Below are 21,565 nucleotides of genomic sequence, written 5' to 3'. Positions count from 1 at the left end.
AGTGAGGGGTGACCGTGGCGGAGACCAGGGAAGGCGAGGCAGAGCCGGGGTCGTGGCCAAGGCCCGTCACCCGGGGCGCCCGCGCCGCCCTGCCCGGCCCTGCTCCCCGCTGTCAATCCCACCGCCTGCACCGGCACCGGCGACAGCCTCCACCCCCAGAGCCGCTTCGCGGCGGGACCCCGCCCCGGCAGAGGGCGGAGCCTGGCTCTGCGAGCGCTGGTTGGACGCCGGGCGGAGGAGGCGGGAACACGGGCAGGGGCCGGGCGCTGGTTGGACGCTGGGCGGAGGAGGCGGGCACGGCGCGCGGGCGGCAGCGATGGCGGGCTCGGCGCTGTCGCGGGTGCCGGACGTGCAGATCGATGGCGACGGTGTCTTCAAGTACGTGCTGGTGCGGGTGCGCGGGGCCGGCGCGCCCGCCAAGGACGTCGTGCGAGGCCACAGCTGGGCCGAGTACCACGGTGAGGGGCGTCGGGAGCGCGGGGCGGGGCTGTGGCCCAGGGTGCCGAGGGAAGCGGGCGGGGGCTTGCCGGGCGTCTGGCCCGTCACGGGGCGGCGGCTGAGGCGTGGGGTCCCCGCACCACCCCCGCTCCCTCCCTGCAGCCGACCTGTTCGAGCGCACCGCGGAGGAGCTGGCGCGGCACGGCCTGAGCTGCGAGTGCCTGGGCGGCGGCCGCCTGTCGCACCGCCCTCAAGAGAGGAAGATCCACGTCTACGGGTACTCGGTGGTAAGCAGGAGCCGGGGGGAACCACGCAGGGACGCGTCATCTCCCTTCGCGGGGTGGGTCCCGCTGACGGCGGCCGAGTTGGCGTCGCATTCCCTCGGGGGTGGAAGGGGTGAGCGGAGCGGCGCTCCCGGGGCTCCTGGGCGTTCTCCCGAGTGCCGCAGGGAGGGGAGACTTCGCAGAGCCCTTTCGGGTGAGCAGTGCTTAGCCAAAGCAGGGTCACCCCATGAACCCCCCCAGCACCTACCTGTGGGGCTGCCAGACACTCACAGTCCCCGGAAGTCCCATGGGTATAGTGACTGTACCCAGCGCTGGGTGCTGCCAGGGGGAATTGGGCTGCACAAGAACCCTGTCTCCACTTTGTGTGTCCTGAGGGTGTTCCTGCAGGAGTGTCAGGTGGGTGCTGTAGGGGCCTTGTAAGAGTGACTGGAGGCACTCTTGAGGACATCACTTACATGGTGGGTTCCTGGATGCTGACCCCAGCCCAGGGCTGTGCTGCAGCACCAGCTGTGCTGGGTGCTCAGTGCAGAGCCCAGCTGGGACCAGGACAGGGTGCTGATCCTTGGGCCACAGTGCACACAGTTTTCCCAGCTTCAGGGTGGCACTGTTCTCTTGCCTGGGTGCTACACCAGCCTCAGCTGGAGTCAGGAAGGACTGGCACAGGCTCTGTGGCCTCTCTGCTGCTGGGGTCTGCCAGAGCCGCCCTGGGGATTTGCCAGGCTTCCCTGCAAGTTCTCACCAGCTCTCCTTGGGAACCTTCTTTTCCTATGCAGGGCTTTGGACGAGCTGACCACGCTGTGACCACAGAGAAGCTGAAGGCAGAGTATCCCGACTATGAGATTACCTGGGCAGATGAAGGGTACTGACTCCTCTGTCTGTGGTGCCAGCCCAGAACTGGCACAGCTGTGTGCAGCACCGGGGTAGTGGCAGCAGGCTCGCCATGCTCGGCCATGCTCCAGGCTCTCCTGATTTTCCTGTGTTGAACTCGCCCGTTCTCCGCTATCACCGGACTGTCCCCGTGCCAGATGCTCCCACCTCCCTGGCATGGCAAAGCTGGTGAAGCCAGTGGTTGCTCTGCCCCAGCCCTCTGGCACCAGGGGCTCATCCACGTGTATCTGTGAGAATTAAAGTCGTTGGAGGAGCACAGCTGCTCTGGTGGCCATGCTCACGGCTCGGCTGCTCCTTCCCATCTCTGGGTTATGCCTGTTGACAGTGGAAGCGACCCCCCAGGTTATCCACCCCTTGAGGGGGGCCTGGCATGGGAGCCTGGCATGGGAGCAGGCAGAGTCTGGGGTGGGAACAGCAGGAAGTGTATTGGGATTTGCCTTGGAAAGGGTTGAGGCAGGAGAGAGGAAAGCAATGCCCAGGCCTGGGAGAGGGAAAGGCAGGATGGACCTGGGGGAGAGACCAGCCCCATCTCCTGTGAGGAGGGAACTGAGCTGCCTGGGAACATGATTGGGAAGAACATGCCCATTCCCACTCTGGCAGGTTGTCACACCTTGAGGAAGAGCATCCTCCCTGACTTCATCCCTCCAGCCACCCAGGACCAGCTCACAATTTCCCAGGGATTCTCCCTGCTTGTGCTTCCAAGTGAGGAGCAGTAGAGGGAGACTGGGGAAAGCTGCTGGAGGCTTCAGTGGCTGGAGGGAGATGTGGGGGCTCCAGGGAGATGTGCAGGCTGAGTTGTTCAGTCGCTGTCCCATGTGAGGCTGGGGCTGGAGGATCCTCCCAGCCCAGTCCCAGCCCCATTTCATTGTCAGACTGACCCTGTGTGCTCCCTGCTGCTGCCTCTGCCTTGTGCCTTCAGGGATGTGGGCTCCTTCCTCTGTGTCCAGAGCCATGCAAGGTGAGCTCAACCTTCAGAAACTCAGCCTGTACCCAGTGTCCAAAGTTCAGCCTGTGCCCACACTCCAAAGGAAGCTCACAATGGGGGGATGAGTTTCACAGGCAAGAACATAGCTCTGCTGTGCCTCATCCTCCATCCTGCAAAGTGGCTCTCCCCTGTGCTGGGGGGAATGTTACCCAGAAGTTACAGAGTCAGTTGCAAACCTGCAAGTCACTGGTTTGGAACTTGGAGGCACCTCTGGGATGTCCTGTCCATTCACTGGCCTAGCAGAGCCAGCTTTAGTGGGTCCATCGTGGTGGGATTGCTGAGATGTGCTGTGCAGGCTCAGGAGTTGGACTCAATAGTCCTTGTGGGTTCCTTCCAACACAGGGAGTTCCATGATTCTGTTCTAGAATTAGGCTGCTGGAAGCTGTGACCAGGTGGGGTTTGAGAATCTCCCCAAATTGAACTTCTCAGCAGCTTGGGAGTCTGCTCTGGTTTTGACAGTCCTCACAGGAAAAAAAGGTTTTTCTTTCAAGTGGTTTTTGCTGTTCTTGCTTTGTTCTTGTCTCAGTCCTTACTGGGACACTCCTGGCTTGAAGGGTTGGCTCGCTGCACCCTCCTGCCAGGGCTTACCTGGGTGACATTCCCCTACACCTTCTCCAAGCTGGGTACATTCAGCTCAGCCTCTCCTTGTGGCAGGTGCAGTCCCCTCATCATCATCAGGGAATATCCTTCTGTAGAGATCAAAAAACCATCTGGACACATCCTCCAGGGAACCCTTGTGGAGCAGAGGGGTGGGATGGGGTGACCTCCTGTTGCGCCATCCATTCTGTACTATCCTGTTGTCATCATCACTCAATCTGCTCCAGTGTGCCCACGTCTCATACTGGGAGCACCAGCATCCCCAGTGCAAAGGGGAGGGGGTCGCATCTCTGAGAGAGGCTCTGCCCATGGCACCCAGGAGGCCAGTGACTACTTTGCCAGTGGCCATCTTTGTGCTGCCAGATTTCTGGGCAGGGCTTCTGTTCTCCAGCATGCCTGGACTGGGGGATGTGGGCCTGCTGGTCCTCACTGGGCCTGGCTGGCACTGGGAAAAGGAGCTGAGCCTGTGTTTTACTGCCCCTGATGCAATCCCGCTGCAATCTGCTTTCCAAGGCCGTTGGCTCAGTGGAAAGATCTGCTCAAGGGGGCCCCTCTCAGGGCACGAAGGCTGCGGCAGCAGCAGGGAGAGGGGTCCTGTGGGGTAGCAGCTCCTTCTTCTGCCCAGGTAGGGAAACCAGTGGGGTCAGTAGTTGCCATCACCAGGCAACACTGGTGGTGATCTGTGGAGCTCTGGCTACCAAGCTGTGCTTCTTCCAGGCTCATCAACCCTTGCTGGGGCTCTGCCAGGAATGTTTTGCCCCAGGACTGACCTAGTTGTGGCCCTGGAGCTGTGCCCCTTTGCCCCATGGCATTCATGAGCTGGGTGCTGAGATGCTCCTGCCAGCTGGAGCAGAGCAGGCAGGGTGAAGGCTGGCTCCTCCTGATGGCATCTTGGAATCCCCAGGCTCCAGGAAGACCTCAGAGCCCCTTCCAGTGCCTAGAGGGGCTCCAGGAGAGCTGAAGAGGGACTTTGGACAAGAGCTTGGAGTGACAAGTGGAAACAACTTCCCATTGCCGGAGAGCAGGGTAAGATGGAATATTGGAGATACAGCTGACTCCCAGCTCAGCTGTTCTCTCTGGCCAGAGTGCAGCCCACAGCCAACCCTGCACCCAAAGTCTCTTCCACTCTCCTTATGCACAGGGACTGACAGAGCCCCCATATCCCTGGCAGAGGTGCCAGCATCCCCCACAGGGCTGGCAGCATCCCTGGCTCAGCAGGAAGTGTTCTCATCCATCACCAAGCCAACACATTCCACGGGGCTGTGCCCTGTCCCAGTCAGAGTGTCACCCACCGTCCTGTTCTGAGTGGAAAATGGGCTGAAGAAGAGAGGTTCGGGGGAAAAGCCGAAGGTCTCCACAGGCACCTGGCTGCAGCTCGCTGCTGAGGTGTCGCTAGTGCTGCTGACAGGACCGCGCTGCGCTGTCCCAGCCGGCACAGGCGTGCCATAAACCCGCTGCCTGGCCAGGGAGCCGATAACAGCGGGGCTGAAGTCCAACACAGGCAGGTCCAGGGGAGCACATTCCAGCCCGGGGCTCACAGTGTGGCCTCTTCCATCTCCATTTTACCATTGTGGTGGCCGGGATGACTGCAGGCAGGCAGGCGATGCTGGCCCTGCTGGTGCTGCTGGGTAAGCTCTGCTGACACGGGTGGGGATTGTGTGGCTGGAGGGAAGGGGCCTTTATGCTGGCTGCTCCACTCTGGTCCTCCACGGCAGTTTGCCCCAGCACTGGGCTAGCCCACTGGGCTCTGCTGGTGAATTCAGCCCAGGGTTCCCAGGGTGAGTCGGTGCCAAAGCCCCCAGCAGCGGGCTGGGGAAAAACATCCAGATATTCCTGTTTCTTCCAAAAAGGGGGCTGGGACTGGAAGCATGGGTGTGCTGTAGCAGAGTCAGTGCCCTGGCAGGCTCTGGCACCCCGAGGCTGACGGTGGGAGGTGGCAGTGTGAGAGATGTGGAGTGCCAGGACAGTGCCTGAGCAGGGGTCGTCCAGGGGAAAATGCCACTGAGAGCTCAGTACTTGCCCCAGCAGGGTCCGAAACCGAGGTGCTGCAGGTCACGTGTGCCCTCCGTCACCTGCTGCGGGCACCATGCCTAATTCTCTGCGGGTTTTTAGCCCCATTGTCTCTCCCATAGCCAGAACTGTCCTCCCCAGTGGATCCGTGGTCGTCAACAGCTGCAGCAGTGCGGCTGAGCAACTCTGCAACTTCATCTGTGACTGCAGCGACTGCTCGGATGAGAACCAGTGTGGTGGGTGCTCAGACCCCCCAGGCCCCCAGACCCACCCTCAGGCCCAGCTCCTGGGGTGAGAGCAGGCTATGTAGCAGGGGGTGTTGTGGGTACAGGTCCCTAGGGTGGTGCTGGTGCCCAGGATGAATGCAGGGTCCCCCAGGATTGGTACAGAACTGCGGGGTGGGTGCAGATCCACAGGGTAGGGGCAGGTCCCTTGTGCAGGTGTCCAGGGTGAACACAGGTGGCCTGGGTGCAGGTGAGTCTGCCAGGTGGGTGCAGGATCCCAGGTTGTGTGCAGGTCCTCTGGGCTGGTCACAGGGCCCCTGGGTAGGTGCAGACCCCCAGGATAGGTGCAGTTCCCTGGGATGGGCACAGGTCCCCAGGGTGGCCCCAAACCTGCCTTGACCCCCCATCTGCCCACCTTCAGGGTACCTACGGGGCTCAGCAGTGCTGGGCACCCCCTTCACCTGTGACTTTGAGGACAGTGACTGTGGCTGGCAGGACGTGGGCACCTCGACGTATGGATGGGTGCGAGGCCGGGCCAGCCTTGCCATGTGGGGCATGGGGCCTCATTCAGACCACACCGTGGGCACTGACCTGGGTAAGTGGGAGCTGCTTGGTGAGCAGGTTCTGGGCACCCACAGTACCACTCCACTGGAGCTGGGTGCCAGAATATCTATCTTTCTAGGGTGCAAGGGAGGGAGAAGACCCTTGGAGGGGCAGGAGTAGTGCTGGCACAGCTCTGGTGCCACCCCATGGGTCTGCAGCCCCCACTCTGCTTTCTGCTCTCCCCAGGTTGGTTCTTGGTCACCATGTCCCCCCCAGCAAAGACCACAGCCACAGCCTGGCTCAGGTCACCGGAGATGCGGGAAGCAGCTGCCACATGTGAGATCAGAACCTGGTATCACCTCTCAGGGAGATGTGAGAGCACCCAAGGTGGGCACAGGCAGAATTGGCTACTAGGCAGCGGGGGGGGATGGGGCCGTCTGCCCCTGTGGCAGGGACAGAACCACCGACATCTTGAGATGGGTCCTTGCCATCCTGTTTGCCTCTTCCACGCTCCACACACAGAGCTGGTGGGACCTGGGGGGTCCCAGTTCCAACCCCCAGAGCTGGCGGGGCTCCATTCGTTCCTTTGGGTACCCCTGGATGCCCTGTACCAAGGGCACTTTTGGGGCTTCCCTCAGGGCTGAACCAGACAGAGCGGCCGGTGCTGCGCCTGGCTGTGGCACACAGGGATGAGGTGGTGGAGCTGTGGCAGAGCCCTGAGCGCAGCAGGGAGGGCTGGCACCAGCTGATTGCCTACCCCGGACGGATCATGGAGCAGTTCCAGGTGAGACAATGTTGATACTTTGGTACCCAGGCACTGTCCCCATAAGCTGGGACCAGAGGAGCTGGGTGATGTTCTGAGACCTGGCCTCGGCAGTTCATGCGATCCTCATCCTCCCATCATAGCTCATCTTCTCCCTGACACAACCACCCACCTGCGGGGCAGAGGTGGCGCTCGATGACATCATGTTCAGGAACTGTGGCTTACCAGGTGAGTCCCACATCTGCTGGGATGTGAGCTGGGATCTTGGGGGAATTGGGTGGGGTGCAAAACCCAGGGGAGCTCTCCCATTGCTCAGTGCTCCCATTGTCTTGGGGCACTGCGCCCTGGCCAGAGCATGAGGTGGGCAGCAAAAACCTGTCCCTTGAGCCACCCCAAGGAATGATGTGGCAGTGCTCACCATGTCCCCGTGGGACCAGCCACTTGCTGACATATGTTCCCCCACCCCAGAGGTCGGGCAGCAGGCCTGCAGGGCCCAGGAGAGCCGCTGCCAGCGCGGCTCCTGCCTGGCACAGCGTCGTTTCTGCGACGGCACCGACGACTGCGGGGACAACTCGGACGAGGGCACAGCGCACTGCAGTGAGCACCCCTGGCCCCAGGGAGGAGTCCTGTGGATAGGCTGAGGGTCCACCTTGGTGGGGCAAAGCTGTGCTCTGGGCTGGCAGGGGCCCACCCAGTTCTGCCCTACGCCAGGAGGGCAAAATGACCCTGAGGGTTTGCAGAGGGGTGGCATCAGCCCAACCCATTGCAGGGATCCATCTGTCCAAGAGGGGGCTGGGACCTCAGTTTCTGGGTCACCTCTGTCCCTTCTCCTCACAGAGAACTTCACTCGCTGCTCCTTTGACTATGATCTCTGTGGCTGGGAGACGGCGGCCGGGCCACCAGTGTGGGGCAGGAACACAAGCCTGAACCTGGGCACCTCCTACAGCATTCCCACTCGGGACCACAGCAACAACAGCAGGGCTGGTATGTGGCGGGGCAGCAGTGCCCCAGGGGAGCCCCACTTGCAGGTGGACGGGACACACGCCAGGGCTCTGCTCAGGGCTGTGCCAGGACAGCGGTGTCCTGCACCCACGCATCTGCCTGGCTCCACTCAGCCCCAGCATCTTCTGCAGGCTTTTTCCTCCATGTGAGCAGTGACCCCACTGCACAAGCTGGTGGCACAGCTCAGCTCAGCAGCCCCACCTTCCAAGCCACGAACTCCTGTTCTGTAAGTCACAGCTGGGACCTCATGTCACAGCTTATGTGAGCATGGTGGTGACAGGAGATGGGGTTCCCAACTCTGGGGACCCTCTTGCAGGGCTGGGCTGTGGTTGGCCCTTGCTGGGGATGGGCATCAGGTTTTTGGGGGTGGTTTGGTGACATCTCTGGTGCCCATTGCCCACCTGAGCTCCTCACAGCCCCTCTGTGGGATGCAGGGGGCTGTGTGCCCCTGCCCTAAGGGCTCACTCTCCTCCCAATCCCCAGCTCGTACTGTACTGCCACCTCCATGGCTCAGCCACCAGCAGCCTCAGCATCTCCTATGTGACCAACTCTACCAGGCACCTGATGAGGGAAAGGACAGGAGACCTGGGCAGCTGCTGGGTCCGGGAGAGAGTGGACTTCAATGTGACAGATCCCTTCAAGGTGGGCTGCTGCTGGGCTGGGGGGAGCTGGGCTGCCCCTGGGGTCCGGGACCATAGCTGTGGACAGGGGCAGCACCACCCTCCAAGCCCACTGTGGCCATGCCAGCCCACACTGTGCACCCCTGTCAGCCACAGCATTGCCCCTGCTCCCACTGAGTCCCTTCTTGAGCAAAATGTGAGTCAGTCCATGACAGGTTCTGGCTCCCCCCATCACATGGCTCCCTGGTGTCACCCTAATCCCCCCCGTATCGTGCAGGACCCCTTGCTGATGTTTCTGACATGGTGCTTTCCTGCAGGTGCTGATTGAGGGGGTGGCTGGCAGCGGGGGGACCGTGGCTATCGATGACCTGATCCTGTCTCAGGGCTGCGTGAAGGAGCAGGGTGAGCTGGTGGGCAGTGTCCCTCACTCTGCTCCAGTGTTGGCCGCTGTCCCAGGTGTCTTGCACCCATGGCACCACGCCTAAAGGACAGGCATGGTCTGCCTGTCCCTCTGCTCATCACAGGGACCATTCTGGGTGCAGGACAGCAAATACTTGCCCTGGGGTGCTGGTATCTTTTTCCTGGGGCTGTAACACTCAATTTTCTGTGTCAAAACGTGTCACACAAGCAGCTCTTACTAGGTCCTGGGTCCCCTTCAGCTGGTGGCAACTAGGCTGAGCTGGGACGGGATGGATGGGAAATGGAGAGCCAGGAAGATGCCTGGGGACATGGGACAGTGTTTGAAGGGCTGACACTGATGCTGTTGCTGTGCCATTTCACCACTGCTCTCCATCTGGGGTGTTTCACCATCAGAGAAGCCTCTGGTCACACTGCCGAGGCAGGCACATGCCAGCCCCTGCGCAGCAGACGAGGTGGCCTGTGACAGTGGGGACTGCATTGCTGCAGAGCTGGCCTGCGACTTCGCCGACACCTGCGCTGATGGCTCCGACGAGGAGCGCTGTGGTGAGAGCCAAGGCAGGCACCTGCAGCACTGCCTCAGCAGTGGAGGGGACCAGGCACCCCTGGGCTGGCGTGGCTGGGACATGTGCATGCCTGCACAGCCCCTGGAACGACAATGGCCTGGCAAGACTGAGCCTGGAGTTTTGGATTGCCCAGAGCAGCTGTGGCTGCCCCATCCCTTGGAAGTGTCCAAGGCTGGTTGGACAGGGCATGGAGCACCCTGGGATAGTTTAAGGTGTCCCTGCCCATGGCAGAGAGGTGGAATGAGATGAGCTTTAAGGTCCATCCAACCCAAACCATTCTGAGATTCTGGGATTCTTTGACTTTTCAGGGACAACAACCTTCGAGTCAGGGGCTGGCGGCTGGCACGACGTCAGTGTGGGGCGGCTGCGCTGGGGTCTGCAGAAGGTCACTGAATCTGACATCTTCTTCACAGGTGAGACTGTTTTCACCACCCAGACAATGCTCTTCAGTGCTCAGCACCACAGGAGCCTCCAGAGCAAGGACTCCCAGTGGGTGCCACTGCACAATGGGGGATGATGCACAATGGCAGGATGCTGGGCTGGGGTGCTACCAATGATGTGGGACCCCAGTCCTCACCTCACAGAGTGTTTCTGTACTCAGGGACTTTCCTGGCCCTCCAGACAGGAGAAGGACAGATGATGGGTCCTGCAAAGGCACGATCGCCTCTGCTGGGCCCCTCTGGCCCTGCCTGCACCATGGAGATGAGCTACCACATCCACAGTGACCACCAAGGTAACCTCCTGCCCACCCCCAGGGTGCCCTGACTGCTTCCTACTCCCAGACCCCCCATGCCCAGCTGCCTTTACTGTCTCTCCCAACCCTGCTTTGCCCCATCACATCATCCTGGAGCTGGGGTGTCTGTGTCCCTGTCTGTGTCCCTGCACCCCGTGACCGTGGGCTGGTGCCATGGAGGGCTCCTACAGGGTGGCCAGGGGTTTTGGGTGCCCACAGCCTCTGCACCACCTCTTGTTCCAGGCTTCCTTGCCATCAGTGTCGCAGATCACACTGCTGGCACCACCCAGCTGGTCTGGCAGACACAACATCGTGGCAGCACAACTGGGGGTCATGTCCGTGTCCCGCTGGGAGAGAGAAGCCGGCCCTTTCAGGTGTGCACAGGGACCAGCCTGGGGGGCTTTCAGTGGGACAATGCCAGTGCTGCCAGGCACCCCAGGCTCATGGCTGCTGCCCTCAGGTTGAGCTGCTGGCACTGGTGGATCTCCAGGGCTCAGCAAGTGTCGGTGTTGATAACGTGACATTCGAGCAATGCTACCTCGACGTGGTGTCACCCACAGCTGCGGGTATGGCCAGGAGTGCGTGGGCAGGGAGGGTAACCCCACACCCTTTCCGTGGGGGCTGCCTGGTGGCTGTCACTCTGTCCAAGAGCAAGACCATGGTGCACAAGGCCAAGGGCCAGGGCAAGCACATATCCTGCCTTGCCCTGGGACCCCTGCATGGGGTAAACTTGGGGAGTGGGGCAGGCGAGCAGGGGGGAAGAGACATTTTGGGAGACCCATTTGCTTTTGTGATGCCTTACTCCTTTCCACTTCTATCCTGTCACCTCTTTCTGGCCAGAGCTGTCCTGCAACTTTGAGAGGGGCATGTGTGGCTGGTACCAGGATCTGTCGAGTGACTTCAAATGGGTCCACAGCACAGGGCAGGGACAGGGCTCTGACCACACCACTGGCTCGGGTAAGGGGCTGGTTGCTCTTTGGGGGAACCCAGGGGCCCAGGACATCCCATAACCTTCCATTCCCAGGGCCAAGGCATGCCTTGTACACTCCCAGCAGCCCCATGCCCACAGAGCAAGCTCACCTATGGCAGGCTGGGAGCACCCAGATCTGGGCTGTGGGTGATGCAGAACACTCACATCATGACCCCTCCACCCTGGCTGTCCCCAACATTCAGGCTACTTCTTGTCCGTGGACTCCTCTGTGCCATGGAGCCACGGGCAGCGGGCCCTGCTCCTCAGCTCCCACCAGGAGCTGGCCACTGCCCCACGCTGTCTCTCCTTCTGGTACCGCCTGGCGGGCCCACAAATTGGTACGTGCCCCATGGCATCCTCCCAGGGCTGCCCAAGCCTGCCTCCACTCTCAGGACAGTGGGGTTCCCAAGGGCTGTGGGATGGCTGCCCCCATGCCCCCCTCTGCCCAGGTACCCTGAACCTCAAGCTGTGGCCAGAGGGAGGAGAGGAGGTGGTGCTGTGGACCTGCCGCGGGAACCAGGGCAGCATCTGGCACCGGGCATGGGCAACACTGCCCTCCACGGGCCAGCAGCGGTACCGGGTGAGGAGCAGCCCCCCACGTCCCTGGCCCCAGCAAGGCACAGCCTGTCTGACACCGCTGTCTGGGGGCAGGTGGCTTTCGAGGTGCTGCATGACGGTTTCCTGGGGGACGTGGGGCTGGACGACATCACGCAGACAGCGGGACCCTGTGGGGCCAAGCTCTCCTGCTCCTTCGAGGTGGAGGGCTGTGGGCTGGCAGCCAGCGGAAAGGGCACCTGGCAGCGACAGAGCAACGGCACCGGCACCACCGCCGGTCCTGTGGCTGACCACACCACCGGCACCACCGCAGGTACGGAGCCGTGGCAGCCCTGGTGCTTCCCTGCTGCTCTGAGTGCCCCTGCCTGCTCTTGAGTGTCCTGCCTGTACCCCACACCAGCCTTGCCTGCTCTCCCTGTTCATGCCTGCCCTGCCTTCCCTGCCTTCCCCAGGATGGGAAGGCAATACTGCACAGGGCTTCCCAAACCTGGAACTCCCAAAATGCAGAGTCTCCCAGCCCCAGGGCTCCCTAATCCTGGGGAGGTTCCCAAGCTGGGGAGACTCCTTGACCTGGGGGGGAAAAACCCAGCCCCAATTGTCCCCTAGTGCTCCCCAGCAGGGCTGGGCAGGGGTCACAGCACAGGGGCTTCTCTTCTCCAGGCCATTACATGGTGGTGAACACGGGCAGGCTCTCCCTGCCTGCAGGGCACACGGCTGCCCTCACCTCCCAGCCCTACCAGCCCTCCATGTCTGCCCAGTGCCTGGCCTTCTGGTACCAGCTGAGCGCTGGGACCCCAGGTGAGCACCACCTGCCCTGAGACCTCTGGGGACACCTCCAGATGGGTGGGGGCCCCACATAGCACAGCCCTGGACCCCTGCTCCATGTTGGGTGCCCTGGGCAGGCTCCCTCAGGGTGTTCGTGGAGCAGAGCAGGGTGAGGAGGAAGGTTCTGAGCATGAGCACCATGGAAGGGAGCAACTGGCACCGCAGCCATGTCACCATCCAGCCCGATGGTGACTGGCAGGTGAGACAGGGCAGGGTGCTGGGGGCAGCTGGAGGTGATGAGGGGTGCATAGAGGCTGCCAGCCTCAGCATGTCACCCTGCTCAGGTGGTGTTTGAGGCAGTGGGAGCTGGGGGTGACCACGGATACATCGCACTGGACGACCTGCATGTGTCGGAGGGAGCCTGCCCCAAGCCAGGTGAGACCCCACCCCACAGGGGCACTATGGATCAGAGGGGAGGGGGTGGGACATCCTATGGGAGCATGTAAGCCATGGGGATAGGGACAGACCTGTTCCTGCCCTGAGCCTGGCCTGGCCCAAAGCTGGGGGTGGTGTGTACCACCCAGGTGGCCCATGTCCTGCCAAGTAGTACTGGGTGTCTCACAGCCCTGCTTTCCTCCCAGCATCCTGTGACTTCGAGCAGGACACTTGTGGCTGGAGCAGCCCCTTGGACCCCCGCTTGCACAGCTTGGCCTGGGGCTGGAAGAGTGGGATCACCCTGGCCAAGTACCCTGGCCCTGAGCAGGACCACACCCTGGGTACAAGGAACGGTAGGAAACACCCATCCCTGCCTGGGAACCCTGGCATGGCCGGAGTGAGGAAGAAGAGCTGGGGGTGGATCGGGTCAGTCCAGTCCATGTTGTGAGGCCTGGCCCCACAGCATCCCTGTCCCCTCTTCACCTGGGGAGGCAGCTCAGCCCCAAGGGCAGTGAGGTCCAGGGCTGATTTGTGTTCTCCTCCAGGCATCACTCGGCATTTGGGGGAAGAGTGGGACAAGTGGGGTGGGACAAATGGATGCAGGACTGGGGGACACCCTGCGCTCTGTCCCTACCTGCCCAGGTCACTACATGCACTTTGACACCAGTGTGCTGGGTGCCAGGGGCACCAGTGCCCTGCTGGAGAGCCCACCCCTGCCTGCAGCCACCGACTCCTGCCTGCGCTTCTGGTACCACATGGACATCCCGGAGCATCTCTGTGAGCACTGCAGGGACAGGGAGGAGGGGCCCATGGGTCCCTGGGTCTCCCTGGCTCCATGGGAGTGGGGGCCTCAGTCCTCCCCACCTGTGGACCGCAGACACTGCTTCAGTTCCAGCTGGGCAGTGGCGATGGCCCATTCCCTCTGGGTGCTGCCATCCCAGTAGAGGATGGCATGGCTGGGAGGGCTCGGTGGCTCTTGTGGGCTCGGGGCAGCTGGTGATGCCAGAACGCCTGTGCCCCCTCCCTGCAGCCAGCGGGGAGCTGCGGGTGACGCTGCACGGCGCGGCGGGGCAGCGCACGGTGTGGAGCGTGCCAGGGCACCGCAGCCGGGGCTGGCAGGGTGCCGTGGTGCCGGTGCAGAGCCCCAGTGAGTTCCAGGTAAGTGGGGCCACCCTTACCTGGGGTGCAGGGTGTCTCCGGGCGTGCATCAGCCCCCCAGACCCCACCTTCCCCCGCAGATCAGCTTTGAGATCACCACACGGAGGTGGCCGATGGAGGGGACAGTGGCACTGGATGACATCATGTACAGCGCCAGGGTGGGCTGCCATTCCAGCCCGGAGAGTCCAGTGGAAGGTGCGGGGAAGAAGGGGGGGGGGGGGGGGTGCAGTTCTGGCTGTGAAAGGTCAATCCAGAGCTGCCCAGGGTGCTGGGCTGAGGCTGGAGGCAGTTCTCTGGGCAGTGGGTTGAAATGACAGCATTTCCTCCCCCTGCAGAGAAGCCCTCCGGCAGTTTCGTGGCGGAGGTGGCCCTCAGTGCGCTCCTGGCCCTCGTCATAGTGGCGCTGGTGGCTGCTGGGGGCTGGTACTGGCTGAAACAGCGAAGGCTGGCGAGCAGGACACCGACAGAGAACAACAGCTCCCAGGGCTTCGACAACATCACCTTCCGAGATGTAAGGACAGGGTGAAGGACTTGCCTAATTACCCCAGCTGTGCTAAAACAGCGATTTCCTAAAAGCTCGGCAAATGCCAGCAGGCTCTCCCTGACCCCGCGTTCCGCCAACGCGACAGGGAGGTGCAAAGGGCTCTGCCTCTTATCTGCTTGTTGACAAACAAGTGACCCTGAGCTGCAGGACTGACCTAAAAGTGCTGCTGCCACCAGGCAGCTGCTCTGGAAAGAGCTGAGTGTGCTCCCACGCCCGAGTCTTGTGGGAACGGGGTCTGGCAAACCTGGCTCATCCTCACTCAGCCAGCACTCAATTTGGTGCAAGGTGGCTTAAGCTGCAGGTCCCTTGGATCTGCAGCAGAGCCACCAGCCGCATCATGGTCTCCAGCAAGAGATGTGGAGCCCCCTGGGCACACTGGGGGTTTGGTGCCTCTGCCAGGGTCATGGGGCTGGCACACAGGTTGTCCTCGCTGCAGCCTGGAAGAAATCCTGGTGTTTCACAGCAGACAGCCCACGTTTGTCACCAATTCCCACTCACCTTTCTTTGCAGGACAAGGTCATTATATCTCCACGGGAGGGGGATGAGTCTTGAAATTAGCATCCAGCAGCAGGAATTGCCTGCTCCCCCCCAGGCAGACCACCCCTCGACAGGAACCCACACTCCATCAGCTGCCTGCTCTCTGCCCCCGGCACCAGGAGCTGGCGACCCGGGGAGCCTGCCCCGCCCAGGGACACACCGCTGTCATCACTACCTCCAAGTGCTCGGGAAAAGCCTTTGTGTTGTTTGTAACATGAAGTTTTGCTTCCAAGACACAGCAATGTGCCCGTGCTTTGGCAGAGGGCACAAGTGGGAGTTCTCACAGTGGCTGTCCTCATCCAAACAGGGTTCTGGCCATGGATGGGAGGGTGAAGTGTGAGGTCCTGGCCCCCAGAGCTGGGAAGAACAGTGGGCGCTGCAGAGGGTGTGAGCCACTTCCTATGCCCAGGACAAAGCACAAGAGCTCCCAGGGCACAGAGACCCCAGGGGGAAGAAGCTCAGTGCTTCTGCTGGTTTTGGGGAGGGTGAGTGATGGGTGCGAGGGCAGGGAGCAGAGGGGGGCATCACACAGCACCCCTGAGGGCAGCAGGCAGCTCCCACTCTGGTGTATAGGTGCCCACCTGCTGCCTACATACCTTGTGAATGCACTTGATAAACATCACTGGGAAACCCAGTGTAGGCTGAGGTGCAGGCTGAACTCAGGGCCTGGACCCCCACCCCTGCACCCAGTGCACCCGAGGCCAGGACCCCTCCCTCATCCCCAGCTTTCACACCTTAACACTGTGAACTCCAAACCCAGCTCCACACATAGCCCAGTTCAGCCACTGCACAACAAGGAGTATCCTGCTACCCCCAGGCCCCATGTACAGCTGGAGGGACATGCTGCTTTCCCAGATTGTGACCAGAGCCTGTCTCCCTCTCACCCAGCTGTGTCCCCCTTAGGTGATGCCTCAGTCATGCCAAGCACCATCCCTACAGACCTGTCCTGCTTGCAGAAAGGAGGACCCAAGAGAGCTGAGAGCTGGGGAAGGGCAAGGAGGGCTCAGGCTTCAGCTGATGTCTCTGCACCTGCCTGGCTGTGCAGAGCCCCACAGCCTCCCCTCGCCTCCACAGCACCGATTGCGGCCCCAGGCTGCTGGCCAAGCTGCACCATCCCCAGTGCAGGGAGAGGTGACACAGCCAGGAAGGCTGTGACAGTGCTGGCCCTCATCCCATGCACCCCAGGTGTCCCTTTAATTACAATCCCAGAAGGAAGAGGTGATGCAGCTCCAGTCACACCCAGCCACAACATTTACTAACAGCTGGTCACGTGCAGCAGCTCCCCTGGGCAACTGAAGGGTATCAAACTTTATTATAGATCTCTTTAAAACAGGCTGGAAAGAACAAACCAAACTCATTGAGATACAGTGACTGAGTCATCATTTCTGATCAAGCCCCAACTCTCCCAAATTATTTATATATATCTCACCCATCCCCCAAACTGTTTCAATTAAATCCTCCCATTTCAGACCACCCTAATTGCCTTAACATCAGCTGCTGCTAACACCACAATGTACATGTTTTCTGGCAAATCAGAGGCAGGGTTTGGGTTTTTTCTTGGGGTTTAGATCCTCAATCTCTGAAAAGGAGCAAGGAAAAACAAATATCAGGAAAATTGCTTCTTTAAGGTTGCCTTTTTACAGCAGGTACAGATTCAGCAGATTTCCCCCCAAAGCAAGTCTGAAACCCTCTTGTTCAGCTTGGCAATATGCAGAGTGGTTGAGGAGAACCAGATCAGTCTGAGCAAACTGATTTCGAGGCTTTGTTGTCATTTTCCTTTGGGGCCAGTTTCCAGCGGTTTTCCAATGTCCTTTCCACGCAGTTTGAGGCCTGGAATAAGATAAAGGAGACCACCACCATCAGCACTCAATCATTCACCCAATAACTTTTATTTCCATCAAATTCAGCCTTAAGGAAGAGAACATCCAGAAAGAGAGCAGGGGAATCAGAGTTCAGGAGAGTCCTACTTTAGTTTCTAGGAGCACCAGACCAACTTCAAACAAAAACCAATCAGATGGGATCTGAACCAGCCCAGGAGAGTAAAACCAACACAAAACCCTTCTACAAGTGCAATCGGGCTTCCATGGGTCTCAGCATCTCATAGGTTTTGGGGGCAAGCACACAGGGATGGTCCCCAGGGCACAGCCGCAGGCATGAAGATGCAAACAAAGATCAAGAGCTCCCAGTTCTGGTTCAGTCAGCAGATCCAGGTTTTATCAGAACATGTCTTAATGGCACCACACCCATGATAAACTCCAGCCAGCAACGTTCCTCACAGGAAAAAGGTAAATACTTTCCCCCAAACCACCCCTCCAAGCACTGGGATTATTTCTGAAGTCTCTCTTAACTCACCAATGGCTCTTTCGATCTTGCCCATGACCTGGTTATTGGGGATTGCCCGTCCTGATTCGTAGTCAGCGATAACTTGTGGTTTTTCATTGATTTTCTGAAAAGAGAGGATGAGTCTCAAACACAGCAATGCTCAGCAGCAGCTCTCCAGGACTCATACAGATAAGGAACAGCCTCTCATTACGCCAGGACAGATGACAAAGTGCTGGTCCCAGGCTGACTCCATCCCCACTGGCACCTCCCTGAAATGTCCCAGTGCTGGTGACATCCATCCTGAAGGGACTCTGACCTCCCTCCTTCTCAGGAGGAATAGGACCACCAGGGATTGCTGCTCCTTCAGACATCAGGGAGTTGCTAACACCACTCAGCCCAGATGGTACAAACCTCTAGGGTTGGTGTGAGCTGCTGGGAGGAAGCAGGGAGCAGCCTCCCACCAGCTCAGCAGCCACAGACAGGCTCTGCCTCCAGCCTGGGGCTCAAGGGCTCCACAAACCTCAAAACTTTTCCCAGACAACTGAAGCTGCCAGGACATCAGATACCAGCGATACTGCATTCCTCAAACTTCCAGCCCATGACACCCTCCCACTGCAGCTGCCCATGAGGGAACAGGAAAGGTGCCCACCCTCACCTGGAGGTGCTCCACTCACCGTGGCCAAATCCTTCTGAGTGAGGCCCTTGCTCTGTCGGCCCTGCTGGATCACTTTGCCCACCTCCAGGGAAACTCTGTCATGGTGCAGCTCCTCTGTTTCACGATCAAGCTTGGCCGTGTTCTTTGTAATGAAGTGTTGTTTGTTCTGGCCTGCTGCCCCTGTCGTTCGAAGTAAGAACGAAAAAACAATCAAGGACAAACAAAATAAGGCTCAGAGCTGTGCCAAAAAGTATCAAAGGACTTTTTCCAAGCCCTCAGCTGCCCAGGATCCCAGGGTGCTGTCAGGATTTCAACATACCAACATTACCATTGATCTCACCCAATTCTCCTGCCCATCAGGGAACATTACCTTAGCCCTGCTCATAGTGCTGTGCACACCTAGCCATGCAGAGCCCTTCCCTTTCCCTACTTCACACCTGAACTTCCCTATAGACAGGGCAAGTCTTGTTTTTCATTGGGGATTTAATGCTCTAACTTTACTGCAGACACATATTTGTGCTGCAGCACAGAGAGGTCAATACTTGAACTTGAATTGTGCTTGCTCAGTATGAGGCACCCCAAGTAAGTAGCTTTTAAGCAATTTTCTGACATCTTTGATTAAGTGAAGTCTAATTGTACTTAGCTTTGCTAAAAGACAGCTTCAAAAACATTATTTTCTCTCATGTTAGATATAATATTTAAGCTCTAATTTCAATCCTTTCTCTCACATTAGTCTCTGGCATTCAGTGTCCCAAAAAAGCTGATTAACCTTCTTCAAGGATCATTGCTCTATTTCTAACCATCAGAATAACCTCCCTACAGTGAGAGAACCTGGCAATTTACATCAGAGAAGAAACAAGGCATTTTTAACAAGCAGCGCCATAGGAAGATCGGCAGCCATTCAAATTCGCAAAAGAAATAAGCTGCCAAAATGGGAAGCTTAAGTTTTGTGATTCACAGAAGATTTTCCAATATCTCTGCAGGAACCAGGCAGATCTCCACCCTGGGCAACCAGAAGCTAAGGGGCAGCTCCAGGAGCGTCATCCCGGCGGCTCCCGGGGCTGCGCGTTCCGGCCCAGTTCGGAATCGCTGGCTCAGCCGGGCGGTGCCGCCGCCTGCCTCCTCTCCCCATCGCAGGCAGCCGCCCCAGAGCGGACCGGCCCCCCGCGGATACGCACACTTCTTGGAAGTTTCCACGTCCTCCCCGCGCCGCTGGGCCGCCAAGATCGCCTGCGAAAGGAGCGAAGGTGCGCGGTGAGCACGGCGCTACTCGGAGGGGTGGCCGAGCCCACGCCGAGCCCAGGCCCGCCGCCGGCCCGGCCCCGCACCCGGCCCCCCACCGCGCCCCCGGCTGACCTGCTTGGACTTGGCCTGGGCCGCGCTCGGGCCCTTCTTGCGCAGCACCGTGACCGTGTCCCAGTCGCTCTCCGCCATCGCTCCGACCCCGCCCGGGCCGCGCCCGCCGCCGGGCACCGCCCAGTGCCCGCCTCCAGGGGCGCGGCCGCGCGGCGCCCGCTGATAGGGCGAGGTGCACGCCCGTCAGGAAAGACAATCGCTCATAGGTGGAGGCAGGCGCGAGCGCAGCGGGCGGGGCCTAGGTTCCGGCATGGACTGTTGGCTTAACTGCACCCAGGCGTGACGCAGCTCCGTTTGATAGGCGCAGTTTCCTGCCAATCAGCCTCCTCGCTACGTGATTGGCAGGTGCTCACGCCAACCTGGGGGCGGACGGCACGTTCCTGTACACACTAAGATTGGCTATTGGCCCTGCCAGTCACCCGACACCCGGCAGGGATTGGTTTGTTCTGCGGCGCTGTCAGACCCGTTGACCTGCTCCACTGAGCCGAGCCGAGCATGCGCAGCGCGGCGGTTCGGGAGCCGTGTCGTTTTCCTCCGGCCCGTTGGCCCCGGGCGCGCCTGCGGGCACCGGCAGGGCTGGGCAGGGATGTGCCGTGGCGGCTTCGTCCTGCGGGGAGCCCGGCAGAGCGTCCACAGGACGGACATGGGCATGGAGGCGGTCCGGAGGGGCCAAGGGAGGAGTGGCTGAGGGCACTGGGTTGGTTCAGCCCAGAGAAGGCGATACTGAGGTCAAATCTCGCTGAGGCTGCAGCTCCTCCCGCGGGGCAGCTCCGATCTCTGCTCCCTGTGACAGGGACAGGAGCCAGGGAACGGCTGGGGCTGGGCCAGGGCAGCTCAGGCTGGAGCTCAGGGCAAGGTTCTTCCCCCAGAGGGTGCTGGCACTGCCCAGGCTCCCCAGGGAATGGGCACGGCCCCGAGGCTGCCAGAGCTCCAGGAGCCTTTGGCCAGCGCTGCCAGGGATGCCCAGGCTGAGGTTGCTGGGGGGTCTGGGCAGGGACAGGGGCTAGGCTGGGTGACCCTGGTGGGTTCCTTCCAGCTCAGGGGATATTCTGTGATTCGATGAAAATCCCTAAACTGCATCAGAATCAACCAGAAATTTACGCAGTCACAGTAAAGGCATGAAAAGGTCCTCCTGCTCTCGTCATTTCTGAAGCGAGAGGGCACAAAGCTAACGCTCCCCAGGCGGATTTTTGTAGGGTCTTTCCATGACAAAGCGCAGGATGAGTGGACAGAGCCGGGTCACGGTGATGATCCAGGCATTGCTCGGAAATCAGGTGCCGGGACCGCCCGGCGGTTTGCATTTGTCATCTGTCACCGCAGCACGCCTGGCCCCGGCTCCCAGGGAGCAGGAGAAAGCAGCTCCGGAGGTGGGACATTAGCGGGGTGCAAGACTTTCTCCTCGGGCCCTGCGGTGGAGCCGGGGTGTCGCAACAGCAGGACTAGGAGCAGCCCCATGGTCCTGTCCGGGGCGGGCGTTCCTAGCAAACCTTTGGTGCGGGTTTCCTGTCCCTTTGGGAACAGCACGTCCTGCTGCCAGGTCACGGTCATTTCAGGAAATGCAGACAGGATTTTTCTTCGATAGATGACATCACCAAGTTTTCCATGCCGGTGTTTGCAGACCGGCTGTGCTGGGAAAAGGGCTGTTGCAGTGCAATGGGTGAAGCAGTGCCCATCCCAGGGGAGCTGTGCCCGTGCCATTCCCAGTGCCGACACACGAAGGGATGCACTGTCCCCGGCTCCCTGACAGGGAGCATCCCGCCCTGACGGTGCCTGAGCAGCACCTGGCCCCTCGCCAAGGGCTCGGTGTCCCGGAGCCCCCCGTGGCCCTGCCGCGCCCTTCACTTCGACCCGCTCCTCTCCGGCCCCGTCTTCGCAGCCAGGTTCCCGGGAGAGGCCGCTGTGTCGCTGCTCGGTCACTGCGGCCGGCTCTGACGGCGAGGATTTCCCCGGCACCGGCTGAATTCCCCGCAGTGAGAGCCCGCCCATCTCCGCCCCGCCGGCGCAGCAGGCGGTAAAACCCCGGAGCCCCCGCGCCGAAGCCGGGCTAGGGGGGCAGGCAGGCTGGGGATCCCGGGGGACAAATCTCGCCGCTGTGACCTTTTGCCGAACAAGTTCCTCTGCGAAAAGCACCTCGCCGTGACCTCAGTGCGGGCTGCGTCGCGCGTTTCCCCCCACGGCATTTTTCCTGCCATCGCCGT

General features: G+C 60.5%; 3 protein-coding genes across 5 annotated transcripts; 2 read left to right on the top strand and 1 right to left on the bottom strand.

The window, feature by feature from the left end:
• Nucleotides 1–215: 215 nt before the first annotated feature.
• Nucleotides 216–1,886, top strand: PHPT1 (phosphohistidine phosphatase 1). The gene is made up of 3 exons (XM_036393708.2): nucleotides 216–458; nucleotides 601–725; nucleotides 1,496–1,886. The coding sequence occupies exons 1-3, from the start codon at nucleotides 317–319 to the stop codon at nucleotides 1,586–1,588; spliced, it is 360 nt and encodes a 119-aa protein (XP_036249601.1). The 5' UTR covers nucleotides 216–316; the 3' UTR covers nucleotides 1,589–1,886.
• Nucleotides 1,887–1,982: 96 nt separating this feature from the next.
• On the top strand, nucleotides 1,983–15,266 carry MAMDC4 (MAM domain containing 4). Of its 3 annotated transcripts, XM_036393704.2 has the most exons (30): nucleotides 1,983–4,218; nucleotides 4,334–4,820; nucleotides 5,325–5,438; nucleotides 5,848–6,021; nucleotides 6,216–6,356; nucleotides 6,608–6,753; nucleotides 6,876–6,960; nucleotides 7,201–7,329; nucleotides 7,570–7,716; nucleotides 7,866–7,960; nucleotides 8,218–8,376; nucleotides 8,672–8,756; nucleotides 9,168–9,317; nucleotides 9,646–9,750; nucleotides 9,939–10,070; nucleotides 10,314–10,444; nucleotides 10,531–10,636; nucleotides 10,911–11,027; nucleotides 11,244–11,378; nucleotides 11,490–11,620; nucleotides 11,692–11,908; nucleotides 12,256–12,393; nucleotides 12,498–12,619; nucleotides 12,705–12,795; nucleotides 13,002–13,148; nucleotides 13,438–13,572; nucleotides 13,826–13,953; nucleotides 14,034–14,148; nucleotides 14,289–14,464; nucleotides 15,008–15,266. In XM_036393704.2, exons 2-30 carry the CDS (start codon nucleotides 4,775–4,777, stop codon nucleotides 15,047–15,049), a joined length of 3,639 nt encoding a protein of 1,212 aa, XP_036249597.1. In that variant the 5' UTR covers nucleotides 1,983–4,218; nucleotides 4,334–4,774; the 3' UTR covers nucleotides 15,050–15,266. The 3 variants fall into 3 exon arrangements, with proteins under 3 accessions (XP_036249597.1, XP_036249598.1, XP_036249599.1); XM_036393705.2 differs by lacking the exon at nucleotides 7,201–7,329 and having other exon boundaries at nucleotides 4,334–5,438; XM_036393706.2 differs by lacking the exon at nucleotides 9,168–9,317 and having other exon boundaries at nucleotides 4,334–5,438.
• Nucleotides 15,267–16,327: 1,061 nt separating this feature from the next.
• On the bottom strand, nucleotides 16,328–19,498 carry EDF1 (endothelial differentiation related factor 1). The gene is made up of 5 exons (XM_036393707.2): nucleotides 19,368–19,498; nucleotides 19,190–19,241; nucleotides 18,031–18,191; nucleotides 17,387–17,480; nucleotides 16,328–16,864 (listed from the first exon to the last, which is right to left on the bottom strand). The coding sequence occupies exons 1-5, from the start codon at nucleotides 19,443–19,445 to the stop codon at nucleotides 16,803–16,805; spliced, it is 447 nt and encodes a 148-aa protein (XP_036249600.1). The 5' UTR covers nucleotides 19,446–19,498; the 3' UTR covers nucleotides 16,328–16,802.
• Nucleotides 19,499–21,565: the final 2,067 nt, after the last annotated feature.

Source organism: Molothrus ater, chromosome 20, assembly GCF_012460135.2.
Source record: "Molothrus ater isolate BHLD 08-10-18 breed brown headed cowbird chromosome 20, BPBGC_Mater_1.1, whole genome shotgun sequence".
In the NCBI taxonomy this organism is placed as follows: domain Eukaryota; kingdom Metazoa; phylum Chordata; class Aves; order Passeriformes; family Icteridae; genus Molothrus; species Molothrus ater.
Note: the sequence above shows the minus strand (reverse complement) of the source record. Positions and strands in the feature narration are given on the sequence as shown.